We start from the raw sequence: 15,319 nt of genomic DNA, 5'->3' as shown, positions 1-15,319 counted from the left end.
CTACTTTCATGAACAGGATACTACTTTGGTCCGACTTCAATGATATTCAATGGGCCTGAAGTAGGATCAATGTAGGACCAAAAGTAGTACAGGGAGCATTTTCAAAGTCGGACCGACTTGTGTAGGACGCTACAAGACGCTCTCATAGGGAAACATTGATTTTCACACGTCATGCTACATGAGCTCCCAATGTAGGACCGTTTGTCGGACAAGTGTGAACCCAGCCTCAAAGAGTGCTCCTAATCTCAGCTCATTACCTGTATAGAAGACACCTGCGAGCCAGAAATATTGCTGATTGATAGGGGATCAAATACTTATTTCACTTATTAAAATGCAAATCAATTTATAACTTTTATGAAATGCGTTTTTCTGGATATGTTTGTTGTTATTCTGTCTCTCACTGTTAAAATAAATCTACCATTAAAATTATGGAATGGTCATTTCTTTGTCAGTGGGCAAATGTACAAAATCAGCAGGGGGATCAAATATCCCCCCCCCCCCTTACTGTATACTGTAAAGCTACTTCCCATTCTTCACACAATGCAGTGGTAAGAACTGATACAACGAACTGCAGGTGCCCACCTATAGCCAATTAAAATCTTTTGAATACACAGCTATTACCTATATAGGATCGTATGGATGTTTGAATCTAGATTGCATTTCCCGTGGAACACTGACATATTCCACAAAGCTTTACAGAGAATACTGAATAATTCACATTTACACATATATGCAATAAGACTGCTTGACTAAAACCCACTTAACATATATGTACACTATATTACCAAAGTATTGGGACACCTGCCTTTACAGGCACATAAACTTTAATGGCATCCCAGTCTTAGTCCATAGGGTTGGATATTGAGTTGGCCCACTTTTTGCAGCTATAACATCTTCAACTCTTCTGGGAAGGCTGTCCACAAGGTTTAGGAGGGTGTATATGGGAATGTTTGACCATTCTTCCAGAAGCGCATTTGTGAGATCAGGCACTGATGTGGACGAGAAGGCCTGGCTCACAGTCTCTGCTTTAATTCTTTCCAAAGGTGGGTTGAGGTCAGGACTCTTTGGAGATCGAACAAGTTCCTCAACCCCAAACTTACTCATACATGTATTTATGCACCTTGCTTCATGCACTGGTCTAAATTTATTTGGTGAGGGGGGGGGGGGGGATTGTTATGCTGTGGGGTTGTTTTTCAGGGGTTGGGCTTGACCCCACAGTTCCAGTGAAGGGAACGCTAAAGGCGTCAGCATACCAAGACATTTTGGACAGTTTCATGCTCCCAACTTTGTGAGAACAGTTTGGGGACAGCCCCTTCCTGTTCCAACATAACTGAGCACCAGTGCACAAAGCAAGGTCCATAAATACATGGATGAGTGAATTTGAGGTGGAAGACCATGACTGGCCTGCACAGAGTCCTGACCTCAACCCAGCAGAACACCTTTGGGATGAATTAAAGCGCTTCTGTAAGAATGGTCAAACATTCCCATAGACACACCCCTTAACCTTGTGGACAGCCTTCCCAGAAGAGTTGAAGCGGTAATTGCCGAAAGGGTGGGCCAACTCAATATTGAACCCTATGGACTAAGACTGGGATGTCATTAAAATTCATGTGCGTGTAAAGGCAGGGTCCCAATACTTTTGGTAATATAGTGTATGTGTAGTCCTTATTTTACAAAGATCAGAAGGGATGTGATTCAGTGGTTGAGCAAAAGATAACTAGGTAGGGCTGACAACCCCAACCACAAAAATGCTATCTGTCGTCAGCCCACAACGGGATTCGGGAGGAACGTGCATTTCTTACAGGTCAGCAGGTATAAACACAGGAAATCATGCATGTATTGCATAGATGTAGTGCATATTACACTGTTTTGCATGAATTACCACCATTAAAGCCGTAATTGGATCTTGCATGGATTACCACCATCTTTTATCCTCTGTCCCCTGTACACAGCCTAGACAGGACATGGAATGCATGCTTTTGTTCTCACCAGATCAGCAACTTTACACAGCTCATCACTTAGCTGGTCAAAAAGCTTCACGGTCTCAGCACTTGGAGGAGCAGTACACACTTTCTCCACTAGGGACTCCGAATTTCTTAGGGCGTTATCTTGAACTAACTGAAATCCTTCTGGAGAACTTAACTCAGGAACTCCAAACAGGCCCTGTGGTAGACAAAACACAAGCAACGTTAAAACACTGTTGAAGGCGGCCTCATATAATGATCACAGCTGCAGTCTTTCTACATAACATCCTCGTGATCCGCCAAGCAGCTGCCTTGCTGCATTTTGAATACAGGAGGTCAGATGCTTTGAACGGGCGCCATTCAGAGAATGTTTTGCATGCTCTGAATGAATCCACATCATTCTGTGATTGGATGAGGTGGAGAGGTGGGGCATTATATCAATCAGAGAACAATTTGCCATTCAGAAAATGAAAAACAATCTCTCCTTAGCACCCATGCCACGCAGTCAGCCTCCTTTGTTCAAAATACAGCAGGGCAGCAGCTCAACATGGGACCCAGAGGCAAGTGGAAATCACTGAAGTAGCGGTGTCTACTACAGTGATTTCCAACTTCCAGGGGCATAGTCCAGGTATGGCAGGGCTTGACGAATCCCAGGTGCCAGTTTGCCATGGCGACAAGAAACTGCTCCCCGACGCCCAAATGCTTTCATACACCCCCCCCCCCGCTATGTATCCCGGGCTCCGCTTTCCCATCTGGGGGCCTGGGGAAAGCATAGCGGGAGCCGCCGGGTGGAGGAGAGCAGACATACGTCCACTCTTCTCCCCCTTTCTTGTTGCTGACAGTTTCCCAGGCCATCAAGACCAGGAAAGGATGTAATACAGTGCGATGTTCATTTCATTCAATGGAGTACAGGGGAGACATCCAGACATGAGACACTGGATGTCTTATTAAAGAGAACCTGTCACCAAAAAAATAAAAAAGCTCACCACATAGGGGACTTTTTGTCCACAACGGGATGAAAAAAAGAAAAAAAATATATTGTTTTTAATTGTAAAATACATGCAATAAATATAATAATAAAGTTACACCCAATCACATAACCCCCCCCCCCAAAAAAAATACCCCCCTACCCCCACATATACAATGCCTTATGGCGGACACATCGGACAATTTTGACACATTTTTGGGACCATTGTCATTTTCACAGCAAAAAATGCTATAAAAATGCATTGTTTACTGTAAAAATGACTATTGCAGTTTAGGTGTTAACCACTAGGGGGCGCTGTAGGGGTTATGTGTGACTTCATATGTTTTTCTAACTGTAGGGGGGCGGGACTGGATGTGTGACATCATTGATCGTGTTTCCCTATAAAAGGGAACACGCGATCAATGAAGCTGCCACTGTGAAGAAAGGGGAAGCTGTGTTTACACACACCTCTCCCCATTCTTCAGCTCCGGGGACCGATCGCGGGACTCCAGCAGCGATCGGGTCCGCGGGTCCTGCGGTCACGGAGCTTCGGACCGGGTCCCGGGCACTTAAAGAGGACGTACAGGTACGTGCTTGTGCCCAGCCGTGCCATTCTGCCGACGAATATCTGCAGGGGGCGGTCCTTAAGTGGATGTAAAACCTCTCCTATACCCAGTGAAGTGAACAGCCTCAGATGATACACAGAGATGAAACAAATCTCCCTACATAAGCTTTACCTGTATATCTGCTGTCTTCAGCTTGCTATATTCTTTAAAATTCTTACCTCATGTTAGAATTTTCACTTCCTCATTCAGCACTAGGAATGTATTCTTGGCTTATGCTGTGTGACAGCTGATGTACTCACTTTTGTTGGCAGAGTTTTTAGACATTAATGGCTGTGTGTTGAGTTATTTTGAGGGGGACAGAAAATGTACACTGTTATACAAGCTGTACACTCACTACTTTACATTGTAGCAAAGTGTAAATTTCTTCAGTGTTGTCACATGAAAAGATATAATAAAATATTTACAAAAATGTGAGGGGTGTACTTACTTTTGTGAGATACTGTATGTGCCCAGACCAGATTTCATGAATCAGGTTTACATGCACTTTAAGCTCCATGGGCGATTCCAGAAGCGTGGCACACCAAAACCTCACTGTGAATGGGGTGCCATTAGGAAGTAATGACATTACAAACACATCCTGTGTTTTGCTGTGATTCTGGAATCGCAAAGAAATCGCAGAATTCTGACCACGATTCCGGGACGCACAGGTGTAAATGGAGCCTACATGTAAGTGCTATCCCTTGTGTCGTCCCCCCCCCCCTTTTACCTAAACTTAGCCTTTAACTGTTAATATGTGTATGTCACTTTAGGTGTGTGGTTACTGTAACATTTTCACTTTTATTGCCTGGCCCCTTACCCATTCACAGGATACTTTGTTTACTATGAAGCCATTCACTGAATACAAAGCCTTCTGTGAATGGGCAAGGGCGGTACATAACACTGCAGCCCGAAACTATCAGAGCCACTCTCCCTGTACTTCCATTAAATGAAAGTGACACATCTTAAAGTGGTTGTAAACCTCAGACATTAAATGTGAACAAAGCTTATCCCTCTATAGTGTGTACTTGTCTCACTTAAGAACACTAAGCGGAATTTCTGTGTGCTGCTTTCTTCCTCTGTTATCAGCATGAATCACTTCCGGCATGTTTTCCTGACACCAAAAGAAAAATGGTGCCAGGGGAGGGACCTCCAGCTGATTGCTAACCTCAGCTCTGTTCCTGTGTGAAGGGGGGGGTGCTCTACCCTCAAATCAGCTCTCTCCTCACTGAGCTCTGCAGGATGTAGCTTCAGCTCTTCACCACCCTTTTTTTTTTAACTCTCAGACAAGCTTTAAAAATTCAGCACTTTGAAAAGATGTAGAGAAGACAGCAGATAAACAGGTACAACTTATGTAGGAGGGTTAGTTTAAACTCTGTATCACCTGAGGCCAGTCACTTCACTTGGTATATGTTTATATGGTTTACAAGCACTTTAACTCATATCTACTCTACAGAAGGGTTTCATGTAACCCTAGGGTTCCTCCAGAGGTTGCTAGGAGTGTTCCTTCAGCAATGACCGATTTCTGCCCCTTGCTGTATTTGCCGGCATATAAGGCGACCCCCTAATTTTCCAGCTAAAAAATGTGGTTTTGGGATATACTCGCCATATAAGACGACCCCCTTCCGACACACGTCACTGTGCCCATTGCATACCTCATTGTGCCGATCTCCATGCCTTATCCCTGTATGCAGAGTCAGACTTAGGGCGTCCATTGTTCAAAAGCCCCGCCTCCTCCTCGTCCTGTTCCGTGATAGGTGGAACACTCGGTTTCCCAGCAGAGCCGGTGTTCAGTGTTCCGCCTATCAGGGAGGTCCTCTCGTCCGAGGATGAGAGGACCTCCGTGATAGGCGAAACACCGAAAACTGTCTATCACGGAACAGGAAAAGGCGGGGCTTTTGAACAATGGATGCCCGCAATCTGACTGAGACCCTGCATTACAGGTACCAGCGTATAAGAGGACCCCCAGCTTTCGGGGGATATTTTTAATTTCAAAAGGTCGTCTTATACGCCAGAAAATATGGTAGGCAAGTTCACACTGACACCAGTGATCCTTTTAGCTATCTGTAAAGGGGTAAATTTCCCTTTGACAAGTGTAAGGAGCATTCTTTCCACTGAGGTATCATGAGTTGTAGATATAGTAATTATTAGCAGGGGTTCCCTGAGACTGGAAAGTTAGATTAAGGGTTCCTCTGTGTTGAAAAGGTTAAGAAAGGCTGAACAGATTTCATAAAAAATTCTGAAACTCTGGTTTAAAATGCTCCAAACTAGCCTTACAGCACAAGCATTGCTGAGTAATGCTAGAAGGCCTGACTCCAGGGAGTCCATTTATAAAAGAAATGCATAGCTATTGGTCTGGTAAAACTGGCAGGCAGTGTTGTAAGTAACGGCATTAAAATAAATGCCGTTACCCAACGATGCCCCTTTTGAGGGCAACGAGTAATCTACCAGATTACTCTTCCCCTCGCTGTAACGCCGTTCCCATTACTTGGGCGGCGTTACCGCAATTACACCTACCTGTGTCAGCCGGATTCAGCCGTCGGTCATCCATCATTAAAAAAGCGCGCCTCCTCCTCTGACTGTTCCGCCTAGGTAGGCGGAACACTAATTTTCCCAGCAGAGCCTCGGTTTAGTGTTCAGCCTATCACAAATGCCTTCTCATCCTCAGCCTCGGATGAGAGGACATCCGTGATAGGCGGAACACTGAACAGAGGCTCTGCTGTCAAAATTACTGTTACGCCTATCACGGAACAGCCTGAGGAGGAGGCGCGGCTTTTGAATAATGGATGGCTGCCGTCTGACATCTCAGCAAACAGGAGAAGGTAGGGAGATCGTCAAGGTATGTTTACAGATGGCACAGTGAGGCATGTTTACAGATGGCACAGTGAGGCATGTTTACAGATGGCACAGTGAGGCATGTTTACAGATGGCACAGTGAGGCATGTTTACAGATGGCACAGTGAGGCATGTTTACAGATGGCACAGTGAGGCATGTTTACAGATGGCACAGTGAGGCATGTTTACAGATGGCACAGTGAGGCATGTTTACAGATGGCACAGTGAGGCATGTTTACAGATGGCACAGTGAGGCATGTTTACAGATGGCACAGTGAGGCATGTTTACAGATGGCACAGTGAGGCATGTTTACAGATGGCACAGTGAGGCATGTTTACAAATGGCACAGTGAGGCATGTTTACAGATGGCACAATGAGGCATGTTTACAGATGGCACAGTGAGGCATGTTTACAGATGGCACAGTGAGGCATGTTACAGAATATTAAAAAAAAAGTCAGTTACTTTGCTGAGTAACTAATTACTTTTTCAATGTAGTAACTGAGTCACTAACGCAATTACTTTTTCGGAGAAGTAATTTGTAACTGTAACTAATTACTTTTTTAAAATAAGATGAGCAACTCTGCTGGCAGGTGCATTTGTTCAGTGTGAATGGGGCAAACACTGACTGTTCTCAGGCTATTCCATCTACAGGGCGAATGTTTCCCCATTCATGGAAAAAACAGTGTTCCAGAAAAATACTGGATGGTACCATGTATACTTATTTACGATGATCTTCAGCACCATCTAGTGGTAAAGATGTGGGATTTTCCTGTACCACTTTTTTCCCCCCCTCTATGAATAAACATTAGAAGGAAAAGCCTAAGAACATTTGATTTTGCGGCTTTCATACTGAACAAATATACATACCCGTTTCATCACATGCTTCAATCATTACACCCCATTCACACCTCCGCAACAAAACGCCCGACGCTTGTGCCGCTGGAGGGGAGAATTCCCATTGCTGTCTATGAGATGGTTCACATCTCATAGACGCCGTACGCCTGCCACCTGAAAAAAAAGTCCCGGACCCTTTTTTTCAGGCGGCATTGGCGTTCGGCCATACAAAGCAATGGGAAGGATTTGTAAAAAAAAAAAAAAAAAAAAAAAAGTTACACTATTTGCGGCAAAATACGCCGCGTACGCGGCGTTACTTGTCGCGAAGGTGTGAATGCAGCCTTAATGTTGGCTGGAGAGATTTTTTTTTTGGCAGAGGAGACGACAGTTTCCATGTATAACATGCTGCTTCACTGCAAGTTGGTGTATTAGACTTAGGGGCCTTTCACACGTACGGACCGTATGTCCGCATTTTCATCCATCCGTTGCGGATGAAAAAGGGACATACATGGGTCCCTATGTGATTTCGGGTGTCAGCGGATGACCATACGCTGACACCCGTAATTGTCCGCCTCCGCAAAGATCCGCATTTGCGGACGGAAGAAAATCCTATTTTTTCTTCCTTCTGCTGAGCGGATTGGCTGAACGCGGACATACGGTCCGTGTTCATCCGCTCCCCCATAGGGGAGAGCGGAGGAAAGACAGGGCGGTCCCTGCACAGTGTGCAGGGACCGCCCTGCCAGCTCAGCGGGGATTTTACGGAGGATCCGCCTGTGTGAAAGGGCCCTTATTTATATCTCTAGTACATCAGTTCTCACCCCAAACAGTAACTGCATCCATCATTCACATATATGCTGGGTTGATCATTTAGTGAACTGCAGAATCTTGCATTTTTTATCAATAAATAAAAGAAAAGAAAATAAAAAGAAGGGCACACCGACCTAGTGCATTATCACTTAAAGGGATTTTATTGAATGAATTAAAACAGTAGTCATACTCACAAACAGAGTAGAAAGACAGCGCTTATCGGACAATTATACTGGTAGACAGTATCGCTCAGCAACCACGGTACCCCACGCGGATCAGACCAACATTTCTGGCTTACGCGTTTCAGAGGCAAACCTCCTTCATCAGAGCCTTGGTGGTCAGTAGCTGCTCCCTCATGCAAGAAGCTCTCAGGTATAAATAGCCTTACAAATGCACAGATGAGCATGTGCGGAGACGCCCAGCCTAAAGCCTGCCCCCGTCGGCCCGGACCCTCCCATTGGCCCCTCTGCCACTCTTGTCCTGAGGGGTGTGGCCAGAAGTTCTCCACACCAACAAAGGAAAGGAGTTTACTATGTCCAAGGAGCTGCTCTTAATCACTTAGGAGCGGGGGCGGGCTTTAGGCTGGGCGTCTCCGCACATGCTCATCTGTGCATTAGTAAGGCCAGACCTTTTTTTCTTTGAAAATTTGTGCAGGAACTCAACCAGTAGAAGGGTCTTAAAGGGGCAATAAATACCAGGATTGCATTACATACAGAGTGCAGAGTTCAGGGTGTTACACACAGAATGCAGAGCTGCCACTTGTAAACACAAAAAACAGACTTCTGTGTTTACAAGTGATTGTGGTGAGCAGGCCCCCCAAGGGTCTGAGCCAGAGGTGGTGGAACTGAGTTCCCCCAAGTTCCCCCTGAAAAAAAGCCCTGAGTAAGGCTATTTATACCTGAGAGCTTCTTGCATGAGGGAGCAGCTACTGACCACCGAGGCTCTGATGAAGGAGGTTCGCCTCTGAAACGCCCAAGCCAAAAATGTCGGTCTGATGCCATCTGATCCGTGTTGGTACCGTGGTTGCTGAGCGATACTGTCTACCAGTATAATTGTCCGATAAGCGCTGTCTTTCTACTCTGTATGTGAGTATGACTACTGTTTTAATTCATATAAAATCCCTTTAACCACTTGAGCCCCGGGCCATTGTCAAATGACGGCTTCATGGTGGCTCTGAAAATCCAACAGGACGTCATATGACGTCCTGGATTCCTCCGGCCACTGGGGGGCGTGCCCCCGAGATGCCAATGCGTGTGCCTGGCGGTCGCGATGTCCGCCAGGTACCCGCGATCGGTAATGACAGAGCAGGGACGTGGAGCTCTGTGTGTAAACAGAGCTCCACGTCCTGTGGAGACCGATCTGTGTCCCTTGTACATAGCATCGGTCACCTCCCCCACAGTTAGAACACAATACAGGTACACATTTAACCCCTTCCTCACCCCCTAGCGTTAACCCCTTCAATGCCAGTCACATTTGTACAGTAATTAGTGCATATTTATAGCACTGATCGCTGTATAAATGTGAATGGCGCCAAAAATGTGTCCGCCATAATGTCGCAGTCCCAATATTAAGGAAAAAAAAAAAAAAAAAAAAAAAATCGCAGATCGCCGCCTTTACTAGTAAAAATAAATAAATAATAATAATAATTCTGTCCCATATTTTGTAAGCGCTTATTGCGATTTTTTTTTTTTTTTTTAACAAAAATATGTAGAAGAATACGTATCGACCTGAACTGAGAAAATTAAAAAAAAAAAAAAAAAATTGGGCTATTTATTATAGCAACAAGTAAAAAATATTGTTTTTTTTTTTTCAAAATTGTTGCTTTTTTTGTTTATAGCGCAAAAAAATAAAAACCGCAGAGGTGATCAAATACCACCAAAAGAAAGCTCTATTTGTGGGAAAAAAAGGACGTCAATTTTGTTTGGGAGCCACGTCACATGACCGTGCAATTGTCAGTTAAAGCGACGCAGTGCCGGAAGCTGAAATTTCACCTGGGCAGGAAGGGGGTATATGTGCCCAGTAAGCAAGTGGTTAAGTGATAATGCACTAGGTCGGTGCGCCCTTCTTTTTCTTTTATAGCTTTATGAATTCCCATGATTCTGAGAAGGGCTGCAAGACAAGAGACTTTACACTAAAATTGGATGATATTGCCCTATAGCAGGAAAACACCAGAGCGCAGGAGGATTTGTTTTTGTTTTCTATCAATAGTCAGGTTCTGTGTTTACCTGTAATTTGCATGGTATGGATTTTATTGTATTACTTGGGGCCGGTCACACCATGGTGTCGTGGTCACTCACATTATGTGTGTTGGTGCGTTGAACACATCCGCGCTGAGATACAGACCATGCAGGAGGTAGGGTTGGCGGTCCCCTGGGGTGCGTTAGGCAGACCATTCATAAGAACAGACTCTGCCTCAGCACAACATGTGTGACCAACACTCTGCACAAGTGTCAACCCATCTCTAAATCTCAACCAAAGTCTGCATGGCAGTGACTGCGCCGTTACAGGTTATGCAGGTCAGTAGTGGGCCGGTACTGAAGAGTGCATAGAAGTGGGTCAACATTGGGGGAACACTGCAAAGTGGGTAAGGTCAGAGCAAGAGAATGTAGGTCAGTGCTGGGGGATGCAAGGAAACAAATCAGTGCTAGGAGAGAGGGGAACACTGGCCGGAGGGGGTGCTGGAAGAGACGGGTAAGTATGTGAGCCCAGGGGGGCATGGGGTTGTGGTTCAGTGCCAGGAGACACGAGTCAGTGCAAAATCAAGTTAGTGCCACAAAATATGGCAAAGTGGGTTAGAGAAGGTAGACACAGGTCAGTGCCGCTGGGTAATGAGGGTCAGGGTCGAGAGACAAGGGTCAGAGGAGGGGGACACAGGTCAGAGCTGGAAGACGAGGGGTGGTGCTGGGAGATCTGGGGTCAAGGGAAGAGAGTCGGTGCTGGGAGATAAGGGTCAAAGCTTGGGGATTTGGGGATGAGGGTCAGTGCTGAGAAATGAGGATCGAGAGACAAGGGTCAGAGGAGGGGGACACAGGTCAGAGCTGGAAGACGAGGGGTGGTGCTGGGAGATATGGGGTCAAGGAAAGAGAGTCAAAAGACAAGGGTCAGAGGAGGGGGACACAGGTCAGAGCTGGAAGACGAGGGGTGGTGCTGGGAGATATGGGGTCAAGGGAAGAGAGTCGGTGCTGGGAGATGAGGGTCAAAGCTTGGGGATGAGGGTCAGTGCTGGGAAATGAGGGTCAGGGTCGAGAGACAAGGGTGAGAGGAGGGGGACACAGGTCAGAGCTGGAAGATGAAGGTTGGTGCTGGGAGACGAGGATCAAGGGAAGAGAGTTGGTGCTGGGAGATGAGGGTCAAAGCTGGGAGATTTGGGGATGAGGGTCAGTGCTGAGAAATGAGGATCGAGAGACAAGGGTCAGAGGAGGGGGACACAGGTCAGAGCTGGAAGATGAAGGTTGGTGCTGGTAGACGAGGATCAAGGGAAGAGAGTCGGTGCTGGGAGATGAGGGTCAAAGCTTGGGGATGAGGGTCAGTGCTGGGAAATGAGGGTCAGGGTCGAGAGACAAGGGTCAGAGGAGGGGGACACAGGTCAGAGCTGGAAGATGAAGGTTGGTGCTGGGAGACGAGGATCACGGGAAGAGTTGGTGCTGGGAGATGAGGGTCAAAGCTGGGAGATTTGGGGATGAGGGTCAGTGCTGAGAAATGAGGATCGAGAGACAAGGGTCAGAGGAGGGGGACACAGGTCAGAGCTGGAAGACGAGGGGTGGTGCTGGGAGATATGGGGTCAAGGAAAGAGAGTCAAAAGACAAGGGTCAGAGGAGGGGGACACAGGTCGTCAGAGATGGAAGACAAGGGTTGGTGCTGAGAGACGTGGGTCAAGGGAAGAGAGTCAATGCTGGGAGATGAGGGTCAGTGCTGGGAGCTTTGGGGATGAGGATCAGAGCAGGGGGACACAGGTCAGCACCAGGTTGGCATAGTAAAGACTTGGATTACGGTACAAGAATCGGCACCAGGAGACATGGGTCAGAAGAAGACAGTGCTAGGAGAATTGGGGATGAGGGTCAAAGGTCAGCACCAGGAGACAAGGGTCAGCAAAGGGAGATGTGGATTGGTGCCCGGATATATAGATAAGGGTGGGAGATGAAGGGCAGCGCTGGGAGATAAGGTTAGGCACTGGGTCAGAAGAAGAAAGTCAGTGCTGGCAGATGAGGGTCAGTTCTAGGAGACTGGGTGATGAGGGTGAGAACAGGGGTCACATGTGGGGGGGGGTCACGGCTCAGTGTCCCGAGATGTGGGGGTCACGGCTCAGTGTCGGGACATGTGGGGGGTCACGGCTCAGTGTCGGGACATGTGGGGGGTCACGGCTCAGTGTCGGGACATGTGGGGGGGGTCACGGCTCAGTGTCCCGAGATGTGGGGGGGGTCACGGCTCAGTGTCCCGAGATGTGGGGGGGTCACGGCTCAGTGTCCCGAGATGTGGGGGGGGGGGGTCACGGCTCAGTGTCCCGAGATGTGGGGGGGGGGGGGGTCACGGCTCAGTGTCCCGAGATGTGGGGGGGGGGGGGGTCACGGCTCAGTGTCCCGAGATGTGGGGGGGGGGGGTCACGGCTCAGTGTCCCGAGATGTGGGGGGGGGGGGTCACGGCTCAGTGTCCCGAGATGTGGGGGGGGGGGGGTCATGGCTCAGTGTCCCGAGATGTGGGGGGGGGGTCACGGCTCAGTGTCCCGAGATGTGGGGGGGGTCACGGCTCAGTGTCCCGAGATGTGGGGGGGGGTCACGGCTCAGTGTCCCGAGATGTGGGGGGGGGGTCACGGCTCAGTGTCCCGAGATGTGGGGGGGGGGGTCACGGCTCAGTGTCCCGAGATGGGGGGGGGGGGGGTCACGGCTCAGTGTCCCGAGATGTGGGGGGGGGGGTCACGGCTCAGTGTCCCGAGATGTGGGGGGGGGGGGGTCACGGCTCAGTGTCCCGAGATGTGGGGGGGGGGGGTCACGGCTCAGTGTCGGTCACAGCTCAGTGTCGGGACATGTGGGGGTCACAGCTCAGTGTCGGGACATGTGGGGGTCACAGCTCAGTGTCGGGACATGTGGGGGTCACAGCTCAGTGTCGGGACATGTGGGGGTCACAGCTCAGTGTCGGGACATGTGGGGGTCACAGCTCAGTGTCGGGACATGTGGGGGTCACGGCCAAGTGTCGGGACATGTGGGGGTCACGGCCAAGTGTCGGGACATGTGGGGGGTCACGGCCAAGTGTCGGGACATGTGGGGGGTAACGGCTCAGTGTCGGGACATGTGGGGGGTCACGGCTCAGTGTCCCGAGATGTGGGGGGGGTCACGGCTCAGTGTCCCGAGATGTGGGGGGGTCACGGCTCAGTGTCCCGAGATGTGGGGGGGGGGGTCACGGCTCAGTGTCCCGAGATGTGGGGGGGGGGGGTCACGGCTCAGTGTCCCGAGATGTGGGGGGGGGTCACGGCTCAGTGTCCCGAGATGTGGGGGGGGGGGGGTCACGGCTCAGTGTCCCGAGAGGTGGGGGGGGGGGGGTCACGGCTCAGTGTCCCGAGATGTGGGGGGGGGGGGGTCATGGCTCAGTGTCCCGAGATGTGGGGGGGGGTCACGGCTCAGTGTCCCGAGATGTGGGGGGGGTCACGGCTCAGTGTCCCGAGATGTGGGGGGGGGTCACGGCTCAGTGTCCCGAGATGTGGGGGGGGGGGGGTCACGGCTCAGTGTCCCGAGATGTGGGGGGGGGGGTCACGGCTCAGTGTCCCGAGATGTGGGGGGGGGGGGGTCACGGCTCAGTGTCCCGAGATGTGGGGGGGGGGTCACGGCTCAGTGTCCCGAGATGTGGGGGGGGGGGGTCACGGCTCAGTGTCCCGAGATGTGGGGGGGGGGGTCACGGCTCAGTGTCGGTCACAGCTCAGTGTCGGGACATGTGGGGGTCACAGCTCAGTGTCGGGACATGTGGGGGTCACAGCTCAGTGTCGGGACATGTGGGGGTCACAGCTCAGTGTCGGGACATGTGGGGGTCACAGCTCAGTGTCGGGACATGTGGGGGTCACAGCTCAGTGTCGGGACATGTGGGGGTCACAGCTCAGTGTCGGGACATGTGGGGGTCACAGCTCAGTGTCGGGACATGTGGGTGTCACAGCTCAGTGTCGGGACATGTGGGGGTCACGGCCAAGTGTCGGGACATGTGGGGGTCACGGCCAAGTGTCGGGACATGTGGGGGGTCACGGCCAAGTGTCGGGACATGTGGGGGGTAACGGCTCAGTGTCAGGACATGTGGGGGGTCACGGCTCAGTGTCGGGACATGTGGGGGGTAACGGCTCAGTGTCGGGACATGTGGGGGGTAACGGCTCAGTGTCGGGACATGTGGGGGGTCACGGCTCAGTGTCGGGACATGTGGGGGGTCACGGCTCAGTGTCGGGACATGTGGGGGATCACGGCTCAGTGTCGGGACATGTGGGGGGTCACGGCTCAGTGTCGGGACATGTGGGGGGTCACGGCTCAGTGTCGGGACATGTGGGGGTCACGGCTCAGTGTCGGGACATGTGGGGGGTCACGGCTCAGTGTCGGGACATGTGGGGGTCACAGCTCAGTGTCGGGACATGTGGGGGTCACAGCTCAGTGTCGGGACATGTGGGGGGGTCACAGCTCAGTGTCGGGACATGTGGGGGTCACAGCTCAGTGTCGGGACATGTGGGGGTCACAGCTCAGTGTCGGGACATGTGGGGTCACAGGTCAGCACCAGGCACAGCTCACACCCCCCAGGCCACCTCTCACCGTCCTTTTCCCGAACACATCCAGCCTCCTCTGTTGCTTCACATTGAAAGCGGCACCGACAGGAGCCCAGCCGGTACTGACAGAGCGATACCCGGATCCCCCCCGGACCTGCCGGGACAGGCTGTAGAGGAGGCGCCGCAGGGACAGCATGCTGCCTGATGACACTGGGTGACCCCGCTAGAGGGGAGGGGGAACCACGGCCATGTGACCGGGGTGACAGCTGACGTCACTGTACCATGTGACCTCCGGAGACGGGCGGGAATGACGAACGGGAGATGGAGAGACACTCAGTGTGAAATTGGAGTTGTATGATCGGAGAGTGTCCCCTCACCTCCCATAGAGGGCTACATTGCAATGCATACACAGCCAGCAGTGATGAATGGATGAAGCCCCCAACTGTCCCTGATTTGTAACAAAGTCCCTCTTTCCTCCTCATGTGTCCCTCATGTTGGTCTGATCTATATAATAGTTTCCCAGTGCTAAACTTTTCATATAATTTCTAAATTGTTGCATTTGTAAATTCTAAAAGCCAATA

The 15,319-nt window shown here is 50.2% G+C and overlaps 1 protein-coding gene across 1 annotated transcript in view; it reads right to left on the bottom strand.

Moving 5' to 3' along the window:
- Nucleotides 1-14,987, bottom strand: part of LOC120929225 (mitochondrial intermediate peptidase) — a 157,184-nt gene extending 142,197 nt beyond the window's left edge. Inside the window, exons 1-2 of the mRNA XM_040340515.1 lie at nt 14,785-14,987; nt 1,990-2,163 (exon numbers count right to left, since the gene is read on the bottom strand). Of these exons, the coding sequence (XP_040196449.1) occupies nt 1,990-2,163; nt 14,785-14,934 (324 nt within the window). The 5' untranslated portion in view covers nt 14,935-14,987. The remainder of the gene's footprint in view (nt 1-1,989; nt 2,164-14,784) is intronic.
- Nucleotides 14,988-15,319: the final 332 nt, after the last annotated feature.

Source organism: Rana temporaria, chromosome 2 (assembly GCF_905171775.1).
Source record: "Rana temporaria chromosome 2, aRanTem1.1, whole genome shotgun sequence".
Lineage (NCBI taxonomy): Eukaryota > Metazoa > Chordata > Amphibia > Anura > Ranidae > Rana > Rana temporaria.
This window is presented reverse-complemented; position numbering and strand designations above follow the sequence as displayed.